The sequence below is a fragment of the Oncorhynchus nerka genome, linkage group LG8, assembly GCF_034236695.1.
Source record: "Oncorhynchus nerka isolate Pitt River linkage group LG8, Oner_Uvic_2.0, whole genome shotgun sequence".
Taxonomy (NCBI): Eukaryota; Metazoa; Chordata; class Actinopteri; order Salmoniformes; family Salmonidae; genus Oncorhynchus; species Oncorhynchus nerka.
The window spans coordinates 29,309,554-29,331,749 of NC_088403.1; the positions used below are offsets into that span (position 1 = coordinate 29,309,554).

General features: G+C 42.7%; 2 protein-coding genes across 4 annotated transcripts; one reads left to right on the top strand and one right to left on the bottom strand.

Annotated features, from left to right (window-relative positions):
• Positions 1-11,617: 11,617 nt before the first annotated feature.
• On the bottom strand, positions 11,618-17,931 carry LOC115133083 (ATP synthase subunit gamma, mitochondrial-like). 3 transcript variants are annotated; one of them, XM_065021645.1, is made up of 10 exons: positions 17,825-17,931; positions 17,222-17,256; positions 16,902-17,033; positions 15,152-15,359; positions 14,868-15,011; positions 14,633-14,697; positions 12,854-13,009; positions 12,464-12,560; positions 12,125-12,142; positions 11,618-11,839 (listed from the first exon to the last, which is right to left on the bottom strand). In XM_065021645.1, exons 1-9 carry the CDS (start codon positions 17,863-17,865, stop codon positions 12,136-12,138), a joined length of 885 nt encoding a protein of 294 aa, XP_064877717.1. In that variant the 5' UTR covers positions 17,866-17,931; the 3' UTR covers positions 11,618-11,839; positions 12,125-12,135. The 3 variants fall into 3 exon arrangements, with proteins under 3 accessions (XP_064877717.1, XP_029521809.1, XP_029521810.1); XM_029665949.2 differs by lacking the exon at positions 12,125-12,142; XM_029665950.2 differs by lacking the exons at positions 11,618-11,839; positions 12,125-12,142 and having other exon boundaries at positions 12,460-12,560.
• Positions 17,932-17,976: 45 nt separating this feature from the next.
• On the top strand, positions 17,977-22,139 carry LOC115133082 (DNA/RNA-binding protein KIN17-like). The gene is made up of 12 exons (XM_029665948.2): positions 17,977-18,223; positions 18,307-18,401; positions 18,560-18,603; positions 18,753-18,875; positions 18,971-19,155; positions 20,467-20,515; positions 20,635-20,692; positions 20,815-20,932; positions 21,045-21,164; positions 21,317-21,416; positions 21,555-21,655; positions 21,798-22,139. The coding sequence occupies exons 1-12, from the start codon at positions 18,110-18,112 to the stop codon at positions 21,882-21,884; spliced, it is 1,194 nt and encodes a 397-aa protein (XP_029521808.1). The 5' UTR covers positions 17,977-18,109; the 3' UTR covers positions 21,885-22,139.
• Positions 22,140-22,196: the final 57 nt, after the last annotated feature.

Consider the following 22,196-nt stretch of genomic DNA (forward strand, 5'->3'; position numbering starts at 1 on the left):
CACATATAAAGTCAACAACCAGCAGGGAAGGTGGAAGAACTGTTTTGATTAGAGAGAAAGCATTACAACAAGGAAAGGGGGAGAGAGGGACGGAGGGAAAGAGGGAGAGAGAGGAATAGGTAGAAGGAGTACTTCTCTCTGTCCACTGCTCTCCACAGAATCCCATCATGAAACGCCAGAACACAAAGAGCTCAGCCAAAGAACGGGATAGAGGGACCTTGCAGGCTCAACTAAGGATCACTGGAGCAACAGCACCATCTAGCAGGCCAGTATAGGTACTGCAACCTGTAGAGCACACCCCAGCCACACTACACAAGCAAAAACATGCTCTCTCCTTTCACCAATAAAGATCTACATGAGCATTGAAAAACCATTGAAGTTAAATCCTTGCTGGTCATAAAACAAACACCCACATTGCAGGAAGAATCAAAGAACAACCATAAAGCAGCAGAAAAACAGTGTTAGCATGTATCTAACTTTAATACACCCATGCCACAAGACATTAGACTAATTAGTGTCCTTCATTTCTGTCATTTCAACACTCTTTTTACTCCTTTTATTTATACCAAGAAGACATTCAAAAGAATGGAGGGATTTTCCAAAGGCAAGAAGGCAGTATCTAAACCTCCCTTTCTCATTTAAATACCTCATACCACTATTTCTCAGAAAAATACAGTACTAGTGTAACAACAATGAAATAAGACCCTCTGAAAGGTCTTTAAAATGTGGTTTAAAACGGCTGATCTGTAATTCAGAGCGGATATGGTATCAGACTGCGTTCTTGTTATTATGGTATAATCTCTGCTACACATTCCTCTAAAAGTATTGGTCAGAAGAGAAAGGAACAGGAAGAAAAGATGGATGAATTTTATATCTTATTTTCCTCTCCTCGATGTAAAGTTAATTTGTTTCCTGTCAGTGGTCCATCTGCTTATGCTGAGAGCATTGTATATGTAGGAGTTAGAGTAAAGGACGTGGACTGTGAAGCTGAGATACATATCTGACGAGTCAATACATTAACAGGAAAAGAGGAAACGAGGGAGAACAAATGAAAAATGGAAGAACATAAAATCATAAGCGAGAAGGAAATAGAGAAACAGACAGACAGACAGACAGACAGACAGACAGACAGACAGACTTGAGAGAGAGAGAGAGAGAGAGAGAGAGAGAGAGAGAGAAAGAGAGAGAGAGAGAGAGAGAGAGAGAGAGAGAGAGAGAGAGAGAGAAAGAGAGAGAGAGAGAGAGAGAAAGAGAGAGAGAAAAAGAGAGAGAGAGAGAGAGAGAGAGAAAGAGAGAAAGAGAGAGAGAGAGAGAGAGAGAGAGAGAGCGAGAGCGCGCGCGCGAGAGAGAGAGAGAGAGAGAGAGAGAGAGAGAGAGAGAGAGATGAAAGGTAGAGAAATATGAATGAGTGAACCGCGTCTTGTGGTGTGGGGTATAACACCACCACATTGGGTTCTGGTTAGCAGTGTGGTCTGGACAGGAAGGGGATGGGGCCAACATAAACTCGGCAGGACACAGCCCAGGTCAGCTCACCTCAGACACACACACACACACACACACACACACAAGCACACAAGTGCACACAAATACACACACAGCTCAGCCCATCCTAACCCACCTATCCTGTTGCAGTGGGGGGTCATCCCACCACCCCGTAGGTAGACACACACACACACACACACACACACACACACACACATAGTGAGGCAGCGGACAGAGTGAGCGGAAACTGGTCGGGACACGATCTCCTGTGGCTGAGGCTGGGGCGCTGAGGTTGGGCTGGCCCATCTATCATACAACCAGAACACAGTAACCCAAGCCCTGAGTGACAGGAATCACACAGACACACATGTTCGCATGCACGCACACACACACACGCACGCGCATACCTTCTAAAACACTTACAGACACCCTCAGTCGCAAGCATACCTCACCAGCCATTATTCCACAGCCATGTCTTTACTCTGATTCTGGGTTTAGTTTGTAAAACCACTAAAAGACTGATATCTTTCTTTCTCTCTCTCTCTTAAGACAGCTCAATGAGTCTCTGAGCAGACCTCACTATTCAGAGCCAGGACGGTAACAGAACCTTCAGATTGATGTGGAGGTTCTCTCATTTGGACTGGGCGAGAGGCAGAGTAAAGTGGCCCGTTTAAAAGCGCTACTGTATTTTAAACGTCCTGAGTGTTTTCTCACTCGCCGCACCACGTTAAAGAGACTGATGGGGCCGCCGCCGCAGGAGCCTCAATTATAAGGCCCGGTTACCACGGCGATGGTAAAAGTAAAAAACCAAAAGGGAGAAGGGATAAATCTGAGTGGGGTGGATCGATCGATCTCTTCCTCCTCCTCTTCCCCTGCTATCTCATCTGCAGGGCTTGAGCGAGGCAGGCAAGTTTAAACGATTGTGACCTTGTCCGACATAAATAGTCCGGAAAGTCCGGCGAGCAGATAGCTTTGTGTCGGGCCGTGGGGGAGGGAGGGGAATGCATTGAGATAACGGGGTGAATGAGATAATGCTCTGGCATTACTACATCAGAGTCAGTGTCACAACCGCAAACACACACACACAAACACACAGACAGGCTAGCACCATCTGTCGCCATGGGAACCAGCCCAGTCCTGAATCTCTCCTTCTTTCTCTCGCATGGGGTCTGGCCAATAGGGGAGAGGGGGGAGGGGGGAGGAGGAGGGATGGAGTTAAGAGGAGGAGAAGAGGTGAAATCAAGAGGAGAGGAGCAGAGAGGAAAGGGGCAGAGGGAAGGTAGAGGGTAAAGAATAGCGAGGCAGGAATGGGAAAGGAGGAAAGGATAGGTAAGAAGGACGACGAGAGGAGAGGAATGGCGAGGTCTCTCTCTCTCCTCGATGTGTATTATCAGCACTAAGCTCCTTCCCTCTACCTCTGTGATTGCCCCTGAGCCAGCAATGGGGGGGGGGGGGGGAGAAAGGAGGGAGGGAGAGATGTAAAGTCGATTGGCTCCGATGAAAGCCATTCTCCTCTCTGAAGAGACCCTTTCATATTCATTCTCTCTTCTTCTCTCTTCTGGTGAGTGTAATGCTGCTGCACCTGACAGTGCCAGTGCCCGGGGTAACGGCAGAAGTCTCTCCCTCCTTTGTCACCTGTTCCTCTAATCATTTTCCTCTGTCTCGCCACAATGAGACGAGGGTGATAATGATAACGAGGATGAATTGAATACAGAGAGAGAGGAGCAGGGCCCCGAACAACGTTCAGATGTCTTCACTCACACCGTCACACACACACACACACACACTCAGACACACGGATATTCATCCATGTAATTATGTCACATGCAGGATCTACATAGCACACACGCATGCATGCACACACATACATACACACACCCCTTCACACCGAGCTAATCAAGACATGTGAAATAGCACACCGACTACCTCATCCCCATATTATTACTGACCCTCTTGCTCTTTTGCACCCCAGTATCTCTACTTGCACATCATCATCTGCACATCTATCACTCCAATATTAATGCTAAATTGTAGTTATTTTCACCTCTAGGGCCTATTTATTGCCTTACCTCCCTATTCTTCTACATTTGCACACACTGTACATAGATTGTTCTATATTTCTTTTATTTTGTGTTATTGACTGTACATTTGTCTATGTGTAACTCTGTGTTGTTGTTTTTGTCGCAGTGCTTTGCTTTATCTTGGCCAGGTCGCAGTTGTAAATGAGAACTTGTCCTCAACTGGCTGGTTAAAAAAAGGTGATTTAAAAAATATATTTTTTAAAATAAATATCTGAACGTTCACACACAGTGGTAAATGTCAATGTTCTGTGTGTCTTTGTAGCGCGAGACAAACTAGTATAGATCCTTCCACATCCCAGCAGTTCTGAGTCCTTCCTCTATTGCACAGCCAGAACCCTGAGCCCAGGCAGGAGGAGGAGAATTCCCAATGCGGTACCAAAATTCCCAAAACCGGAATTCCAGAGTGCCTCCTATGTGATCTGGGACCGTTGGGCTGCGCCTGCGAGGGGAGATGTGAGGCTGTGTTCCTCGTTTATCAGAGACTGGCATCGCTGTAATTTCAGTGTTCAGATGCTATCGCTCCTCCTTCCCACAGGAGTAAACAATAACAAGCTCAAACACAATAGACAAACAAGACCTGCTGGGGGCACACACACACACACACACACAGTCACACACACAGGCACACACACACACACACACACACACACACACACACACGCACACACACGAACACAGTCACACACACAGGCACACACACACACACAGTCACACACACAGGCACACACACACACAAATTTGAAGCCAAGGAGAAACATTTATCCAGGCTCACTAACGTCACACAGGTCACAGATGTATTTTGTTACATTAAGCCCCCTTAACTGGTTTGTGGTCTGTCCCTTTTAATAGTCAAGGTTAGGGCTCTAGTAACGGATGTACCAGACGCTGAACTTAGATCAGCTGTTATGAGGAAGAGCTGTGTGTTGTATAGGAAAGAAACAAACACTGATCTAGGTTCAGTTGTTAGGGTTGTTTTTGTCCCTGGTACTACAATTCAACATGCCCCTCTGGTGCTACTGACAGCCTTGTTGAATCAGAGATCTACTAATGTTCTCCTGACCGCCTTGTTGAATCAGAGCTCTGCTAACTGGCTTCTGTACAGTTCCGGAAGGCATGCATTTGTTATCAAATAGCGCCAGCCGCTGGACATTGTCTGAACTGCAGGAGGTTGAGTTGTGCAGTCAGAGAGCAGTGGAAGTGGAGGAAAGAAGAGAGAGACACCCAGCTGAGTTCTGGCTCCAGGCCCAGTTAACTCTCCCTGTCTGCCATCCTGTCAGTCTGGACAACACCCTCTTACATCACACACATAACACACACCTTTCTGTCCGTTTGGACTGGGCCCCCACCAATGCCACACCTCTCTATCCTGCTGTGTGGCGTCCTGGAAAATCAGAACTTGAGAAGACCACACAAACATCCTCTTCCTACACTTCACACAACCCTGATATAATGTCTACCCTAAGGGGATTTGTGCCATTCTAACTCAGACAAGGCTTACTTTCTTTACTTAAGGAGACGTGGGGAGTTCAGTTTAGTTTAGTAGGATCCCCGTCAGCTACTGTACGTGAAGCCGCTACTCTTCTTGGGGTTCACATAAAACTTACAAATACATGACAAAGTTCAAAACCGGTGTGGACAAGAGCAACATAAGATCTGATATTTTATAATAGTTATATGTTGGAAAGACACCAAGAGACAACAAAAATACTGTTTACACACTATTCATGTATTGTATCGTCAGAATGTAGTCATACCCCTTGACTTATTTCACAGTTTGATGTGTTACAGCCTGAATTCAAAATAGATTAAATCTATGTTTTTTCTCACCCATCTACACACAATACCCCATAATGACAAAGTGAAGATATGTGTTTAGAAATTTGTGCAAATGTATTAAAAATGAAATATGGATACATCTCGTTTACATGCTATAAGTATTCACACCCCTGAGTCAATGCTTTGTAGAAGCACCTTTGGCGGCGATTACAGCTGTGAGTCTTTCTGGGTGAGTCTCTAAGAGCTTTCCACACCTGGATTGTGCAACATTTGCCCATATTTTCTATTCAAAATGCTTCAAGCTCTGTCAAATTCGTTGTTGATAATTTTCAAGTGTTGCCATAGATTTTCAAGCAGATTTAAGTCAAAACTGTAACCCTACCACTTAGGAACATTCACTGTCTTCTTGGTAAGCAACGGCAATGTAGATGTGGCCTTGTGTTTTAGGTTATTGTCCTGCTGAAAGGTAAATGTACCTCTCCGTTTCTGGTAGAAAGCAGACAGAACCAGGTCTAGGAATGAGCCTAGCTCCATTCCGTTTCTTTTTTATTAAAAAAAAACTCTCCAGTCCTTAACAATTACAGGCATACTCATAACATGATGCAGCCACCACTATGCTTGCAAATATGGAGAGTGGTACTCAGTAATGTGTTGTATTGATATTGTCCCAAATATAACACTTCATATTTTTTGCAGTATTACTTTAGTGCCTTGTTGCCAACAGGATGCTTGTTTTGGAATATTTGTATTTTGTACAAGCTTACTTATTTTCACTCTGTCAATTAGGCTGGTATTGTGGAGTAACTACAATGTTGTTGATCCATCCTCAGTTTCTCCTATCACAGCCATTAAACTCTGTAACTGTTTTAAAGTCACCACTGGCCTCATGGTGAAATCCCTGAGCGGTTTCCTTCCTCTCCGGCAACTGAGTTAGGAACGACGCCTGTATCTTCGTAGTGACTGGGTGTATTGATACGCCATCCAAAGTGTAATGAATAACTTCACCATGCTCAAAGGGATATTTAATGTCTGATGTATTTTACCCATCTACCAATAGGTGCCCTTCTTTGTGACACTTCCTCCCTGGTCTTTGTGGTTGAATCTGTTTGAAATTCACACTGAGGGACCTTACAGAGAATTGTATGTGTGCGTGGGGTACAGAGATGAGGTAGTCATTCCAAAATCATGTTAAAACTCTATTATTGCAAACAGAGTGAGTCCATGCAACTTATGTGATTTGCTAAGCAAATGTTTACTTCTGAACGTATTGAGCCTTACCATTACAAAGGGGTTGAATACTTATTGACTCAAGACATTTCATCTTTTCATTTTTAATTCATGTTGAAAAATTGAAAAACATAATTCCACTTTGACATTACGGGGTATTGTGTGTAGATCAGTGACCAACAAATCTCAATTGAATCCGTTTTAAATTCAGGCTGTAACACAACAAAATGTGGAACAGGTTAAGGGGGTGTGAATCATTTCTGAAGGCTTTGTATACATATTCATATTCATATATACAGTAGTTAGATTAGAGCTTTAGAAAGAAGAGAGGTGCTTCTTCTGTTTTTAAAGCTATACTTGCTGTTTGTCTGAATAACTTCTGGTGGCAGAGCATTCCACGATGACATGGCACTATAGATAACTGAACGACGCATGAACTCTGTTTTTGGTTTGGGTACCGTGAAGAAACCCATAGTGGCACGTGTACAGTATGTGTGTATGTGTGAAGTGTTGTAAGTCGCTCTGGATAAGAGCGTCTGCTAAATGACTTAAATGTAAATGTAAATGTATGCAAATAGATTATATAAGAGGTTAGGTATTTTCAACACGCAAAGACTAGAAGAGAAGTAGTCAACTTCTCCTCAACCATGAAAGACTATCACGCATGTTGATGATGTTAGTGCTGTATGTGCAGTTAAGGGCAAGGCATGGTGCTCTGTTTTGAACCAGTTGCAGCTTTGCTAGGTCTTACTTTGCTTCACCTGACCATATTACCAGACGGTAATCAAGATGGGACAAGACCACAGCCTGAACAACTAATACAGTTGATCTTTGTGTCAAAAACTCAGAACATCTTTTTATAACAGACATACAGTACCATTCCCCAACTTCACAACAACTTTGTCAATATCACTTGACCAGGACAACTGACCACCCAATGTTACTCCTAGGAGTTCAGCTTCAACTTGTTCAATGGTCACACTCTTTACGCACAACTCCAGTTGAGGTTAAGGTCTAAGAGACTGCATTGAACCAAATGCAATGCTTTTGGTTTTTGATGTATTTAAAACCTGTTTATAGTTAATTACACATTGGCACTGACTGTAACTCCTTGCAAAGAGTCTCAGTGAGCTCACTGGCTGTAGGTGATGATGTGTAGAGTGTGCAATCAGCAGCATACATAGTCATTTTATCTTTATGTGGAAAACAAGTGGAAAATCATTTGTAAAAATAGAGAGTAATGGCCCAAGGCAACTCCACTGAGGGATACCAAACTGTACATATCTGATATTAGAGAAACTTCCACTGAAGAATAGTCTCTGAGTTCTAATTGGATAAGTAACTCTCCAACCATGTGATATAAAGCCAAAACAAGTGAGTTCTCAATAACAAATTATGATGAATAACATCAAAGGCTGCACTGAAATCTAACAATAAAGCTACAACTATCTTATTATCCCATTCTTTTAAACAATCATCAGACATCAGAGTCTGTGCAGTAAAAGTTGAGTGTCCTTCTCTATATGCATGCTGAAAGTCAGTAGGTAATTTGTTCTTTGAAAAATAGCATTGTACTTGTTCAAACACAATTTTCTCCATCCGTTTACTAAGAACAGGCAGCAAACTGATTGGGCGGCTGCGCTGCACCAGCAAAAGGGGGCTTTACTATCTTTAGGTAGTGTTACGTCCGTTGTTGGAATGAGACCAAGGTGCAGCGTCATAAGCGTACATCTTCCTTTATTTTGATGAACACCCAAAAAACAACAAAAGATAAACAAACGTAAAGTTCTGCAGACTACACAGCAACTAACAAAATCAAGATCCCACAATCTAAGGTGGGAAAAAGGGCTGCCTAAGTATGATCCCCAATCAGAGACAACGATAAACAGCTGCCTCTGATTGGGAACCATACTAGGCCAACACAGAAATAGAAACATAGATTTGCCCACCCAAGTCACACCCTGACCTAACCTAATAGAGAATTAAAAGGCTCTAAGGTCAGGGCGTGACAGGTAGTGGAATTACTTTAGCTTCCTTCCACGCTTGTGGACCCAAACACTCCTTTAGGCTTTGGTTAAGACATGCCAAATAGGGTTGGCAACACAGTCTGCTACCATTCTCAATCATTTCCTATGTAGTTTGTCTATATCCGGTGGCTTATCATTATTGATGCATAACAATAGTTTGTTCACCTCTTCCACACAAACTTAACCAAATTCAAAACAGCAATCCTTCACTTTCAATATATCTTCTGTACACAAATATAATGGTTCACTGTTCAATGTTGTCATTTCACATCTCAGTTTGTCCACTTTACCAGTGGTTGAATTTGGTTAAGTCATTGAAATGATTGGCTATATCAAAAGGTTTTATTATAAATTACCCATCAACTTCAATGAACGATGGACATGAATTTGGCTTTCTGACCATAATATCATCACAAAGAAAATCCAACGTATTTTATGTAATTTATCTTGTTTTGGTAATATAATTTATTCTTGGTCACAAAATGTCTCAATTGACAGTACGTCAACCAATCAGCTGAGCAGTCTGACTTGTTTGCCAGCTTTTTTGGATAGTTTCTTTGAACCACTTTTTCAATTCATCACTGATCCAGTTCTCACAGTGCGTTTCTTATCAGGCGCATGTTTGTCAACAATTTGCAATAATAATTTGACAAATACTCCAAGTGCTGCATCTGGATTCTCCTCCTATACACATCAGACCACTCATGGACACAGACAGGTATACACACATACAGGTATATACACACAGACAGGTATATACACACAGACAGGTATATACACAGACATACTTACACATGGAGGACAGTGACACACAGGTTAGCCCTGTCTGGACCGAGACAAGCAGACACAGCAGCCCCACTCAGATTAGGTTACACTCAATAAAGACCGTGTAGAGACACCCACCGTTGAATAGAAACTCTTGTGTATGTGTGAGCATAGTGTTGGCGCTGAGCTCTCAAAAACACCTTCTGCACTCCGTTTTAGTGGCGTAAAAATAACACAGACAAGAAATCGCATCAGGCTTTATTTTTCTAAGACTCTGGGCTGAGACTCTGCTGCTAAGCAGGAGTCATCTGATATCACTAAACTAACACCGCTTACAAGGCCTACTACAGCAACACCAAAAACTCTAGAAATAACAGGAATAATGAGAACCCTTTACACAGGTCTTATAGCAATAGGTTAACAAGTATAGATGGTTTATACATCTTTAATAACTCATTGGTTACATAGTGACTACATTCTGTATGGGCTGCAGTGTGTGACTGCACTGTTCATAACTGAACGGACGAAACATTGCAGCCCCGGATACCATCAATGAAAAGGGTACTTAACCTTTTGAGCAACATAAACATTACCATTGACTGTATTTGACAACACAGTTACTTTCTCACTGGACAGTGGGAGAACAATATTGATACATGCAGATGGGCTGGCTATACAGTAGATATCACACAAACTCGTTGAATAACCAGTTCATTCATTGTTTCTTTGTTACATAGAATATCTACGTGTTGAAAAATACAGATCTATACTGAGCAAATATATAAACGCAACATGTAAAGTGGTCCCATGTTTCATGAGCTGAAATAAAAGAACCCAGAACGTTTCCATACAAACAAAAAACATATCTTTCAAATTTTGTGCACAAATCCATTAGTGAGCATTCCCCACCTGACAGGTGTGGCATATCAAGCTGATTAAACAGCATGATCCTTACACAGGTGCACCGTGTGCTGGGGACAGACGGCCACTCTAAAATGTGCAGTTTTATCACCCAACCAAATTCCACAGATGTCTCAAGTTTTGAGGGAGCGTGCAATTGGTATGCTGACTTCAGGGATGTCGACCAGAGCTGTTGCCAGAGAATTTAATGACAATTTCTATACCATAAGCCACCTCCAATGTTGTTGAGAATTTGGCAGTATGTCCAACCGGCTTCTCAATCGCAGACCACACCAGCCCAGGACCTCCACATCCAGTATCATCTGAGACCAGCCACCCGGACACCTGCACAACAGAATAATGTTTGCACAAACTGTCAGAAACCGTGAGGGAAGCTCATCTGCGTGCTCGTCTTCCTCAACCGGGTATTGACCGGACTGCAGTTAAGCGTTGAAACCGGCTTTAGTGGGCAAATGCTCATCTTCGATGGCCACTGGAATGCTGGAGCGGTGTGCTTTTCACGGATGAATCCCAGTTTCAACTGTACCAGGGAGATGGCAGATAGCGTGTATGGTGTCATGTGGGAGAGCAGTTTGCTGATCTCAACGTTGTGAACAGAGTGCCCCATGGTGGCGGTGGGTTATGGTATGGGCAGGCATAAGCTACAGGCAACAAAGAAAATAGCATTTTATCGAGGGAAATTTGAATGCAGATACCTTGAGATCCTGAGACCCATTGTGCCATTCATACACCACCATCACCTCATGTCTCAGCATGCTAATGCTCAGCACCACTTCACAAGGACCTGTACACAATTCCAGGAAGCTGAACATTTTCCAGTTATTCCATGGCCTGCATACTCAAGATGTCACCCATTGAGCAAGTTTGGGACAGCGTGATCCAGTTCTCGCCAGTATCCAGCAACTTCGCAGAGGCATTTGGACAACATTCCACAAGAGACAATCAAAAGAATGATCAAATCTATGCGAAGGAGAGATCTCGCCACGAGGCAAATGGTGGTCACATCAGATACCGACTGGTTTCCTGATACCTTTTATTTATTTAAGGGTCTGTGATCAACAGATGCATATCTGTATTCCCAGTCATGTGAAACCTATAGATTAGGGCCTAATGAATTTATTTCAATTGACTATATGAATTGTAACTTTGTAAAATCTTTGCAATTGTTGCATTTATATATTTTATTAGTGTAGAATACTAAGAGTTGTGCCAAATACCATGACTTTTATTTCAAAGGAATTGAGTGCAATGACCTTTTGGAGTGACACATTCCATAGACAGCCTATATTTGGAAGTGCATTTGCATTTTTCAGACAGAAGGAAAACACAATAGCAATGTAAATTGAAGCCTCTCTTTTTCATGGTCACAAGTAGGATTTATTGTGAGTAGAACCTTGGAAAGGAACACGTTTCTCTGTAAGAGGTTTATTTTTTTACCGTATATTTTACAAATAGAAGCACAAATGTTCATAAAACTCTCGACGACGGCCGTTTGAAGTACTCAGAAGCATGTATGCCAGAACCACAGGCGATGATGGCAGGAGGACCTCGTCCATTTATCTGAAACCATACAGAACACGCATTCAGAAAAGAAACCAAAGCAAAATACCCAACCAAAATGTCACAGTAAATGTGGGGGAATAATAGGGTTTCTAGTATGATTTCAACAACAAAAACACAGGATACATGATCGAACACACTAGGCCAAAGAGGGAGCTATGCCATTTTAAAAAGACTACAGTGGGATGGTTTCCCGGACACAGATTAAACATAGTCCTGGACTTAAAAGCACTGGCAACTATCTACTTTGAGCATAGCACATGTACCCTAGGGGCTGTTACCTACAATCACATGATTTATGTCCTGACACCAACATGAGGGATTGGAGTAATAAGGTTGACAGAAAATAATGATTAGTAAACAAACTTAAAAATACTAAATATTTAATAATGACAGACAATGGGTGGGCTCATGCAAGGAGTCAAGTTGGGGATATTTTCAAAGGTCTAGGTAACCAATCAAGGTTCAGAATGAGTGGGGAAGAAAAAACAACAACATTACTGTGAGGGACATATCAAACACCAAGGGGAGACAACCAATGTGTGAGGGAGAGAGAGGGACAAAGAATGAAACAGAGCAAGCGAGAGGATGGGCAGAAATAAGCTGACAGTGAACAGTACTCACAGGGCAGCAGCTCCAGAGATGATCTCAATGAGCTCCTTGGTGATGACAGCCTGCCTGGTACGGTTGAAGGTGAGGGTCAGCTTGTCAATCATCTCAGCTGGAGGGGAGAGAACAGAGCCAAGGTTGATATGAATCAGAGAACAAAGCCATCAAAGTGCAGGCACACAGACCTGGCAACCAGATTAGCTGATATTGTAAAATCAACAGCAACCCTAGAGGCATACCACTAGGTCAATCAAGCAGTAGAGGGAGACTGAGGAAGATAATCACAAAGGACTACAGCTACTGTGTGTGCTATGAGGCAGGCAGGAAGACTACGACTTGATAGACAGGTGAGGAAGATGAGCAGTAAGCTAGTTGTTAATGGCAGCGGCTGAGTTAGATGCTCACAGGCGTTTTTGCTGGCGCTGTCCATAGCGGTCATCCTGGCACTCTGCTCGCTGGTTGTGGACTCCTTCATGCCAAAGTAGATGATGTTGACCAGGGCAAACTCCTGGTAGTTCCTCAGCACGTCAGCATCAATGTCATCATAGATGCCCATGTTCTCTGTTACAGGAGAGGGAAAATACGATGCATGATGTCAGTCGGCCATTTTGTGGGGCATATATATTTAACCCCCCCCCCCTAGAGTCGAATGACGTACAAGCACATCACCCCAATTGTGCCAACTTCCGTTTGGGAGCGTCCGAACCGGTCGGGCTACAAACTAATAGGACCCAGTAGATTCTCACGAAGCCGATTGCGTTCTGTCTTGCTCTACAACCCCTACAAGTGTCACGGGACTCGTCTGAAGGTAACCGGTACTGTTATCTTTTTAAACAAATGGAAGCATAAAGGTAGTTAAATATAAAAGGGGTTAAATATATTTTTGTGTGTGTGATATTATATATCTATCACACACTGAGTTGTTTATATATCTCCTAGATTTAGGACAGACACTTCAAAACCTTGTTAGTTATGATTTATTTTGGACTGTCCTTTATGCCATGTATGAATGTGTTATTCAATGCATTTCCATGGGCTTTAATAGTAAAGGCCAAATATATGTATATATTTCTTTGAAACCTAAAAGGGGTCTTAACCTGTAGTGACACCCCATCCCGTGAATGGGACCATTGTCATCTGACACTAATTAGCATAGCATAACGCAACGGACATAAATCTTCCTAGAAAATCTTCCTATTCACGAAAATCACAAGTGAAATATATTGGAGCACAGCTTAGCCTTTTGTTAATCACCCTGTCATCTCGGATTTTCAAAATATGCTTTACAGCCAACGCTAGACAAGCATTTGTGTAAGTTTATCATAGCATTATGCCTTGCTAGCAGCAGGCAACCTTGTCACGGAAATCAGAAAAGCAATCAAATTAAATCGTTTACCTTTGATGAACTTCGGATGTTTTCACTCACGAGACCCCCAGGTAGACAGCCAAAGTGAATCTTTTCCCAAAAGATTATTTTTGTAGGCGAAATAGCTCCGTTTGTTCTTCACGTTTGGCTGAGAAATCGCCCGGAAATTGCGGTCACCACAACGCCGAAAAATATTCCAAATTAGCTCCATAATATCGACAGAAACATGGCAAACGTTGTTTAGAATCCATCCTCAAGGTGTTTTTCTAATATCTATTCGATAATATATCCGTCGGGACAATTCGTTTTTCACTAGGAATGATCGGAGTAATGGCTAACTTTGTATTTTACGTGAGAATCTCTCTCGGAGCCACCATTTGACCACTTACGCAATGTGGCCGCCTACGGCTATTCTTCAACAGGGAGTCATTGGAACGCAGCGCTTTCAAAACCTGGGGCACTTCCGGATTGGATTTCTCTCAGGCTTTCGCCTGCAACATCAGTTCTGTTATACTCACAGACAATATCTTTACAGTTTTGGAAATGTTAGAGTGTTTTCTTCCCAAAGCTGTCAATTATATGCATATTCTAGCATCTTTTCCTGACAAAATATCCCATTTAAAACGGGAACGTTCTTTTTCCAAAAATGAAAATACTGCCCCCTAACACCAAGAGGTTTTAAAATGTAAAAATCAATTAGCTAAATGATCCATAGTATGACCATCTTAAAACAATTCCATATGTCAGCTTAGCAGCACCCCCTCCTCAAAGACTTAGACTAAAGAATTAAAGCGACCTTCAAAACAATCTTGTTGTACCTGAATTAGCAACAGTATCAATGGAGAAGATGGGCTTCTCATCAGTCTTGTAGGAGATCACAGACCTGAATGAGGGGGGAAAACAGCCCATTATCAAAACAAGTCTTGAATGGATGTAATGTACTTTGAAGGACAAGGATGGGACTATCCTTGACGTGAATCTTCCCATACCAATAGTGAAAACATTTGGAGGAGACAAGACACTGATGTGGCTGTGAAAGGAGTCCATCCATACCTGAATCTGTTGTAGATGACAGCACCCTGGTCAAACTCGAAGCCCATGTTGAGCAGCTCTGTGGCGACGACGGAAGCGTCGGTAAAGGTGGGGGGCTTGCGGCCCACCTCCTTGCAGCTGAGCAGCAGGTAATTGCCATGTGTCCTGGGTGGCAGGGAGGGAACACTGTTGTCATCGTAATAAACTAAATTCCAAAGGGAACCACTAAAGTGGACCTGTTGCTGTGGGCATCATACAGTAAAGTAAAGCTGATATGGCTGGATTTCTTTATTATCATTCTGTACCTCTGCAGGATGTTCCTCAGCTTGTCCCCCACATTAACTACCATCACCTCCTTGCCCTCGCCGGTGAGGGTAGCAATCTTGGCCTTGATGGCCTTGGCCACGTTGGAATGGACGGCGCCACAGAGACCACGGTCAGACGACACACCGATCAGGAGGTGCTTGTTGGCCACTCCCTCTGGGGCCTTGATCTCAGCCTTCTCGTACAGGGCTGGAGGACATACAATCAAGAGAAGAGGGACCATCAACAGGTATTCAAGAAGCGCCTGAGTACCAGGGCTAATTTAGGATCAGGTCCCCTCTGTCCATGTAACCTTATTCATTGTGATATAAAAGGCTAAACTGATCCTAGAACAGCACTCCTACTCTGAGACTTTATGAATAAAGGCCCCCTGCCCTCTCACTATGGTCTTAATAGAGTCATGACCGTCACATAGAAATCATCCATTCCCTTGGACTTTAGTGTGTGTGTGTATAGAGATTACAAACGGAATGGCCGATTTCAAGTTTTCATAACAATTGGAAATCTGTATTTTTGGGCGCCGATTTAATTTTTTTTTTTTTTTTAACACCTTTATTTAATCTTTATTTAACTAGGCAAGTCAGTTACGAACACATTCTTATTTTCAATGACGGCCTAGGAACGGTGGGTTAACTGCCTTGTTCAGGGGCAGAACAACATATTTTCACCTTGTCAGCTCGGGGGATCCAATCTTGCAACATTACAGTTAACTAGTCCAATGCAATAACGACCTGCCTCTCTCTCGTTGCACTCCACAAGGAGACTGCCTGTTACGCAGTAAGCCAAGGTAAGTTGCTAGCTAGCATTAAACTTATCTTATAAAAAACAATCATAATCACTAGTTAACTACACATGGTTGATGATATTACTAGATATTATCTAGCGTTGCATATAATCTGACTGAGCATACAAGTATCTGACTGAGCGGTGGTAGGCAGAAGCAGGCGCGTAAACATTCATTCAAACATCACTTTCCGGCATTTTGCCAGCAGCTCTTCGTTGTGTGTCAAGCATTGCGCTGTTTATGACTTCAAGCCTATCAACTCCCGAGATGAGGCTGGTGTAACCGAAGTCAAATGGCTAGCTAGTTAGCACGCGCTAATAGCGTTTCAAACGTCACTCGCTCTGAGCCTTCTAGTAGTTGTTCCCCTTGCTCTGCATGGATAACGCTGCTTCGATGGTGGCTGTTGTCGTTGTGTTGCTGGTTCGAGCCCAGGGAGGAGCGAGGAGAGGGACGGACGCTATACTGTTACACTGGCAATACTAAAGTGCCTATAAGAACATCCAATAGTCAAAGGTTAATGAAATACAAATGGTGTAGAGGGAAAAAGTCCATAATTCATATAATAACTACAACCTAAAACTTCTTACCTGGGAATATTGAAGATTCATGTTAAAAGGAACTACCAGCTTTCATATGTTCTCATGTTCTGAGCAAGGAACTGAAACGTTAGCACATATTGCACTTTTACTTTCTTCTCCAACACTTTGTTTTTGCATTATTTAAACCAAATTGAACATGTTTCATTATTTACTTGAGGCTAAATTTATTTTATTGATGTATTATATGAAGTTAAAATAAGTGTTCATTCAGCATTGTTGTAATTGTCATTATTACAAATAAATAAATAAAAAACTCGGCCGATTAATCTGTATCGGCTTTTCTGGTCCTCCAATAATCATAATTGGTCGACCTCTAATAGAGATCATGCAAAGCAAGCAATTACATACCCACGGCGCCGTTTCCATAGACGCGGGCGGGCTTCAGCTGCCTCTCAGCGCGGGCATACTTAGCAGCGGCCACCATCTTCATGGACTTGGTGATCTTTTGGATGTTCTTGATGGACTTCAAACGGATGGTGACTAGAATGGGAGTGGGAAAGATGGATGCCACTGACTGACTAAACATTTGAGGTTCAAAAACATTGAGACACACAGCTACAATATCATGATTTAAAAGTTTAACTTGTGCATAAGACTTAAAGAGGAAGCTCAAAAGTGAATGTTATGTAACACAGAGTAGTTAAAGAGATGGCAAGGTAAACACTTACTGTCCTTCAAGGTAGCCATGTTCCTGACCTGCCCACTACAAAACAAACAGAATTAGCTAGGTAAATTAGAACATTATCATTGCAAGTTCGCGACACAACGTGGACATCCTCAACTAGGGGATTACAAACTATTTGCCTCCCAATACAAAGAGCTAGCTACCTATAAGCGAATAAATGTTGTTAGTACAACTATACTAGCAATCAGTTAGTTAACGGTATCCTAGAGTCCATGTCACCAGCTAACGTTAGCATACTAGGTTTATCCAGAAAATGCATGCAAACTTGGTTAGCGGTTCTGAAAACAGCTGGCATTGTACGAATTACTAAAGGACCATTTAACCAACGTTAGTTAGATGTCACACAATTCAATGACATGGCTAGTTAGTTAGCAAGCTAATGTCATCTTAGCCACCGCACCGGCTGAACTTGGCCATTCACTCTGCACCGCACACCATCTGCGGCCTACACCGGGTTAGCGCGCCCTTGCAATGTTTTACATGGCTCATCAACGCATACGACTTACGTATTTGTCATATGTGTACGACAGCACAATGCTCAAAATCATGTTGTCAAATATACGGAATTTTGCAAATAAAACGTTACCATTGTGGGAGGAAAACCAACGCGCTAGTCCTAGCGAACATGATTACTTGGATGAAGGTCAGACTTGCAGGACTGCGCAAGCGCAAGTAAATGGCAGGATGTGGACGAAAAAACAAACCTCGCGTTACTTCAAAGTACACGTAAATTGATGACGAAATACCCACGGAAGCGGCAGATTTTTTAGGAGGAAGGAGAAGAGCATAACAAGATTTGAACGTGTTCGAGGCTTATTTCGAATTTAAATAATTGTCTTGCATATGTTTATGTAGACGATTATTATTTGACATGGGGAAAGAGGGTTTTCTAAGCCCAAAGGCGATCGGGAATAGGATTAAAGCAAAAGGTCTTCAAAAATTGCGATGGTATTGTCAAATGTGCCAGAAACAATGTCGAGACGAGGTAAGAAAGATGGCTAGCTAAGTTAGCTATCTAACGTTAATACAATACAGAAGGTTGAACTAGCTCTCCCTTTCTGCCCATAGAATGGCTTCAAATGCCACTGCATGTCCGAGTCCCACCAGAGACAACTGCTGCTGGCCTCGGAGGACCCCAACAAGATCATGGACAACTTCTCACAGTGAGTCAATCTGCATTTACTTAAGTCTGGCTGTTGGTATGTCGTGTTCTATAACACTGTCTCCAATAAATGTTAAAATGACATGTCAGTAATGATGAGCCAGTGGAGGTGTTCCACTAGTGGACTTACTTGCTTTCTCCACTCTTCCTCTCACCAAGGGAGTTCAAGAATGACTTTATTGAGCTGATTAAAAGACGCTTCGGTAATATTTGCTTTCTTCTGAATCTATATATTATATATGCACGCAATATTACACTAGCTACTTATAAAGAGACCATAAGATAAACCTCAACCTGACTGAATGTCTTTCTCTCTCTCTCTCTCTCTCTCTCTCTCTCTCTCCCCCTCCAGGAACCAAGCGAGTGCAAAACAACATTGTCTATAACGAGTACATCAATGACAGAGAGCATGTCCATATGAACTCCACCCAGTGGGAGACTCTCACTGAATTCACCAAGTGGCTGGGGAAAGAGGGTACTTTCACGCTCATGCCTCTTAGAACAGAGGTTATGTGTGTTTTCTGTGTCTGTCTGATCCCTGACATTGCTGTGTCTGATGACTTCTCCCAGGTTTCTGTAAGGTGGACGAGACGCCCAAAGGCTGGTACATCCAGTACATCGACCGTGACCCAGAGACCATCCGGAGGCAGGAGGAGCTGGAGAGGAAGAAGAAGCAGGACCTCGATGACCAGGAGCGCAGTGCCAAGTTCATAGAGGAGCAGGTCCGCCGAGGCCAAGGAGGCAGGGAGCCAGAGGTGAGAGAGTTCCACTACTGCCCTCCTCTGACTAGGAGGGCATATTACACTCTGTCTGCTGAACAAGGACTGGCCAAGAGTTCTGTTTACTAGGGATGTAACGATTCACTGATACGCATCGGCACCCGGTACATATGTTTAAGATACAAGTGCATTGGTTTGCCGGAGCCCAAACTGATCAAAATGTAGCATGTATTGGGCAGAAAATCAATTTAAAAAAAGTTACAAATCCCCAGTTCACTAACGTTTTTCCAAAAAGACCTCAAATCTTTTGTGACTGAATTTATGTGTCCTTTCCTTTTTTGTAGCCTATCGAACTAAGCATGTCAATTCATAAGACAGTCATTGATCTCCAAGTCAGATAACAACTGCGCACAGAGCAGCTCGCACCAACGAGAGCCTATCCCTGATCTAATATTCGTAGATCTGTGCGGCACAATCAGCCTTTCAAATGCTTGTAAAATGGCTTTCGCAATGTCAAATCTTAGGCGTTATTAGTTGGGTGACAACCAATGTAATTTGCTGGGTCATTGTTATCAAATGCACTGTGCATTATTTTATTTTTTACTGGAGTTGTATAGGCTACCAGAGTGGACACAACTCAGATCCTTCTGATTGCACATCTAACTTTTGATTGGGGCTTTTCGATTGCCAGGTTCACCATAAGAAATTGTTTTGGTTGTTTTGCTTTAAACAATCAGTGTGTTTTGTCATTTTTACATGAACAGGTTAAAGTTGTAATTTCATAACAAACATTTTGCAAGCCTGTGGTTGGAGCGGGAGAAGAGCAATTCTCCTCCGTAAAGTGCACAACCATTCACTTTTGAGACTGGGGTGAAATCCAAATCTGCAATTATATTAATTTGCTATTTTGGCTAATTTCTAAAGATAAATATAGACATTTTACAAAATAATCAGTAGGTGAATGAGATTTCAAAAGTGAGGGGACGAAAAGCATAACCCCCCCCCCCCCCCACCCCCAATCAAATAGTGGTAGATGCTCAGTTTGCTCTCTGGCTCAGCTCAGGCGCCTACACACACCATACATCGTTCTCACACACAGCTCAGAGAAGTCATCTCAGACAGATCCAGTTCAGAGGCCCCGCTCCTAAACCTAATCAGTATCAGATTTTAATTTAGAATGGAAAATAATTCAACCAAATCACACAGAATTATTTCAAACTAAAAGTTTTGTTCCTGTATCGAACCGTGCTTGAAAGGAAAGATTCACATCCCTACTGTTCAGCAAAGATACTGTTTATCTAGGACATGTCATGGACTCAAAACAACCTGTCCCTCCTTTTTTTTCAGGAAGCACCAGTTTTCACTGAGTTGAAACGAGAAAGTGAAGAAGAGAAAAGTATGTTTTTAATATTTTTTTATAGGTAGTAACTCATGATGCGTTTGGTCGGAAATTATACCGATTACACCGTTTTGTCCGCTCATCTCTCGCTGGTTATATTTCGGATTATATTTCAGTTACCTTCAATCTGGCCAAGGGCTCCTGTTCCTCTGCGGATGGCCCATCTAAAGCCAGGTACAGTCACCTGGATCTCAGTAAGAATGACTCACCGTCATCAATAGCAATGCAAAACAGCAAAAGTAAATGACTGTGGGGATTTCACTCTGATTAACACTGTGTCTACCTCTTCCCCTTAGTGTGGCCCTGGGTCCCAGTGCCCTTAAGGCAGCAGGATCAGGGAAAAGGAAAGATACGCCCTCCACCTCAGAAGCCAAAGAGAAGAAGAAGAAGTCGGCCCTGGATGAGATCATGGAGGTACGGTAGTGTTTCCGGTTCTCCCTCTCAGCTCTGACTTGATGCACTGTTCAAGTTAACTCTGTGTTAAACACGTGCGCATGTAACCCTTTGTGAGCTGTGTTGTGTTCAGATGGAGGAGCAGAAGAAGAGGTCTGTGAGAGCGGACCACTGGCTGCACCCCGGCATCGTCATCAAAGTTGTTACCAAGAGACTGGGGGAGAAATACCACAAGAAGAAAGGAGTCATCAAGGTAGCACATTAGTTCCACACATGCGTGATCATATCCAAGATGTTTGATTGGGCCAGTTTTGTGTTCTAAGTAGCTTATAAGAGGTTTATAGTCAGTACGCTGCCATTGAGAAGAATATCATATGTATTTAGGCTAACAGTTATGTGTTGTAGGAGGTGCAGGATAAATACACAGCCGTTGTGAAGATGATTGACTCAGGGGACAAACTGAAACTAGACCAGAGTCACCTGGAGACGGTCATCCCTGCACCAGGTAACCTAGTTCTCGCCACGGTTACACACACACACACATGTCCACAGGAAATGTATGATTTGCAAACTGTACATTTTTACTTTATCTGTAATCTGACCTGTTATTTCACCAAATCTAATAATCAAATCTGTCCCACAGGTAAACGGGTCCTGGTTCTGAACGGTGTGTACAGAGACACAGAGGCCCTACTGGATTCCATAGACGAGAGAAAGTTCAGTGCCACCCTCACACTTGACTCGGTAAGGACCAGGGACAAAATGGCTCTCGTCATGCATCAGTTTCTACCGTTTGGTGGTGGAATAGATGTTTGGTATAGCAAATGCTTTGGGATGATATGAATGGTTCTTATTTTCTCATACAAGGGTGTGTTTTCTTTCTCAGGGTCGGATGAAAGGGAGGAGGGTGGACGGGATTGCCTATGAGGATTTCTCTAAAATAGCCGGATCTATCATGACTTCTGTTACATGACAGCGTAACCCAAGAGCCCCTACCCTGCCACTGAGGCCCATCAGCCGGGAGACTCTACTGTGTCAGAGTTACTTTCTCTAAATATCCCAGAATGCATTTTCTATGGAGGTATCACTTCCTGACTTAGCCAAGCAATGATTATGGGGGGGGGGGAACGTTTTCTTTTGTATCGTTATTAAAATGGTTCTCTACAAATACATTTTAATGTTGTAATATTACTTATTGAATAAAGTACAACACAATTGACCTATGGAATTGTTTGATACAATGGTTGATTGAAAAACATTTGGGTTTTGCCATGTAAGATGAGGT

Bases quoted from the DNA above. Each gene is read 5' to 3' on its own strand.
- LOC115133083 (XM_065021645.1), bottom strand. From the start codon at position 17,865: ATGTTCGCTAGGACTAGCGCGTTGGTTTTCCTCCCACAATG. The intron at 17,034-17,221 runs GTAAGTGTTTAC...CTCCCATTCTAG, and splicing joins CATGGCTACCTTGAAGGACA to TCACCATCCGTTTGAAGTCC. The intron at 12,561-12,853 runs GTGAGCATCTAA...TCTCCCCTCCAG, and splicing joins CAGCGCCAGCAAAAACGCCT to CTGAGATGATTGACAAGCTG.
- LOC115133082 (XM_029665948.2), top strand. From the start codon at position 18,110: ATGGGGAAAGAGGGTTTTCTAAGCCCAAAGGCGATCGGGAATAGGATT. The intron at 18,604-18,752 runs GTAATATTTGCT...CTCCCCCTCCAG, and splicing joins GCTGATTAAAAGACGCTTCG to GAACCAAGCGAGTGCAAAAC. The intron at 21,656-21,797 runs GTAAGGACCAGG...TTTCTTTCTCAG, and splicing joins CCACCCTCACACTTGACTCG to GGTCGGATGAAAGGGAGGAG.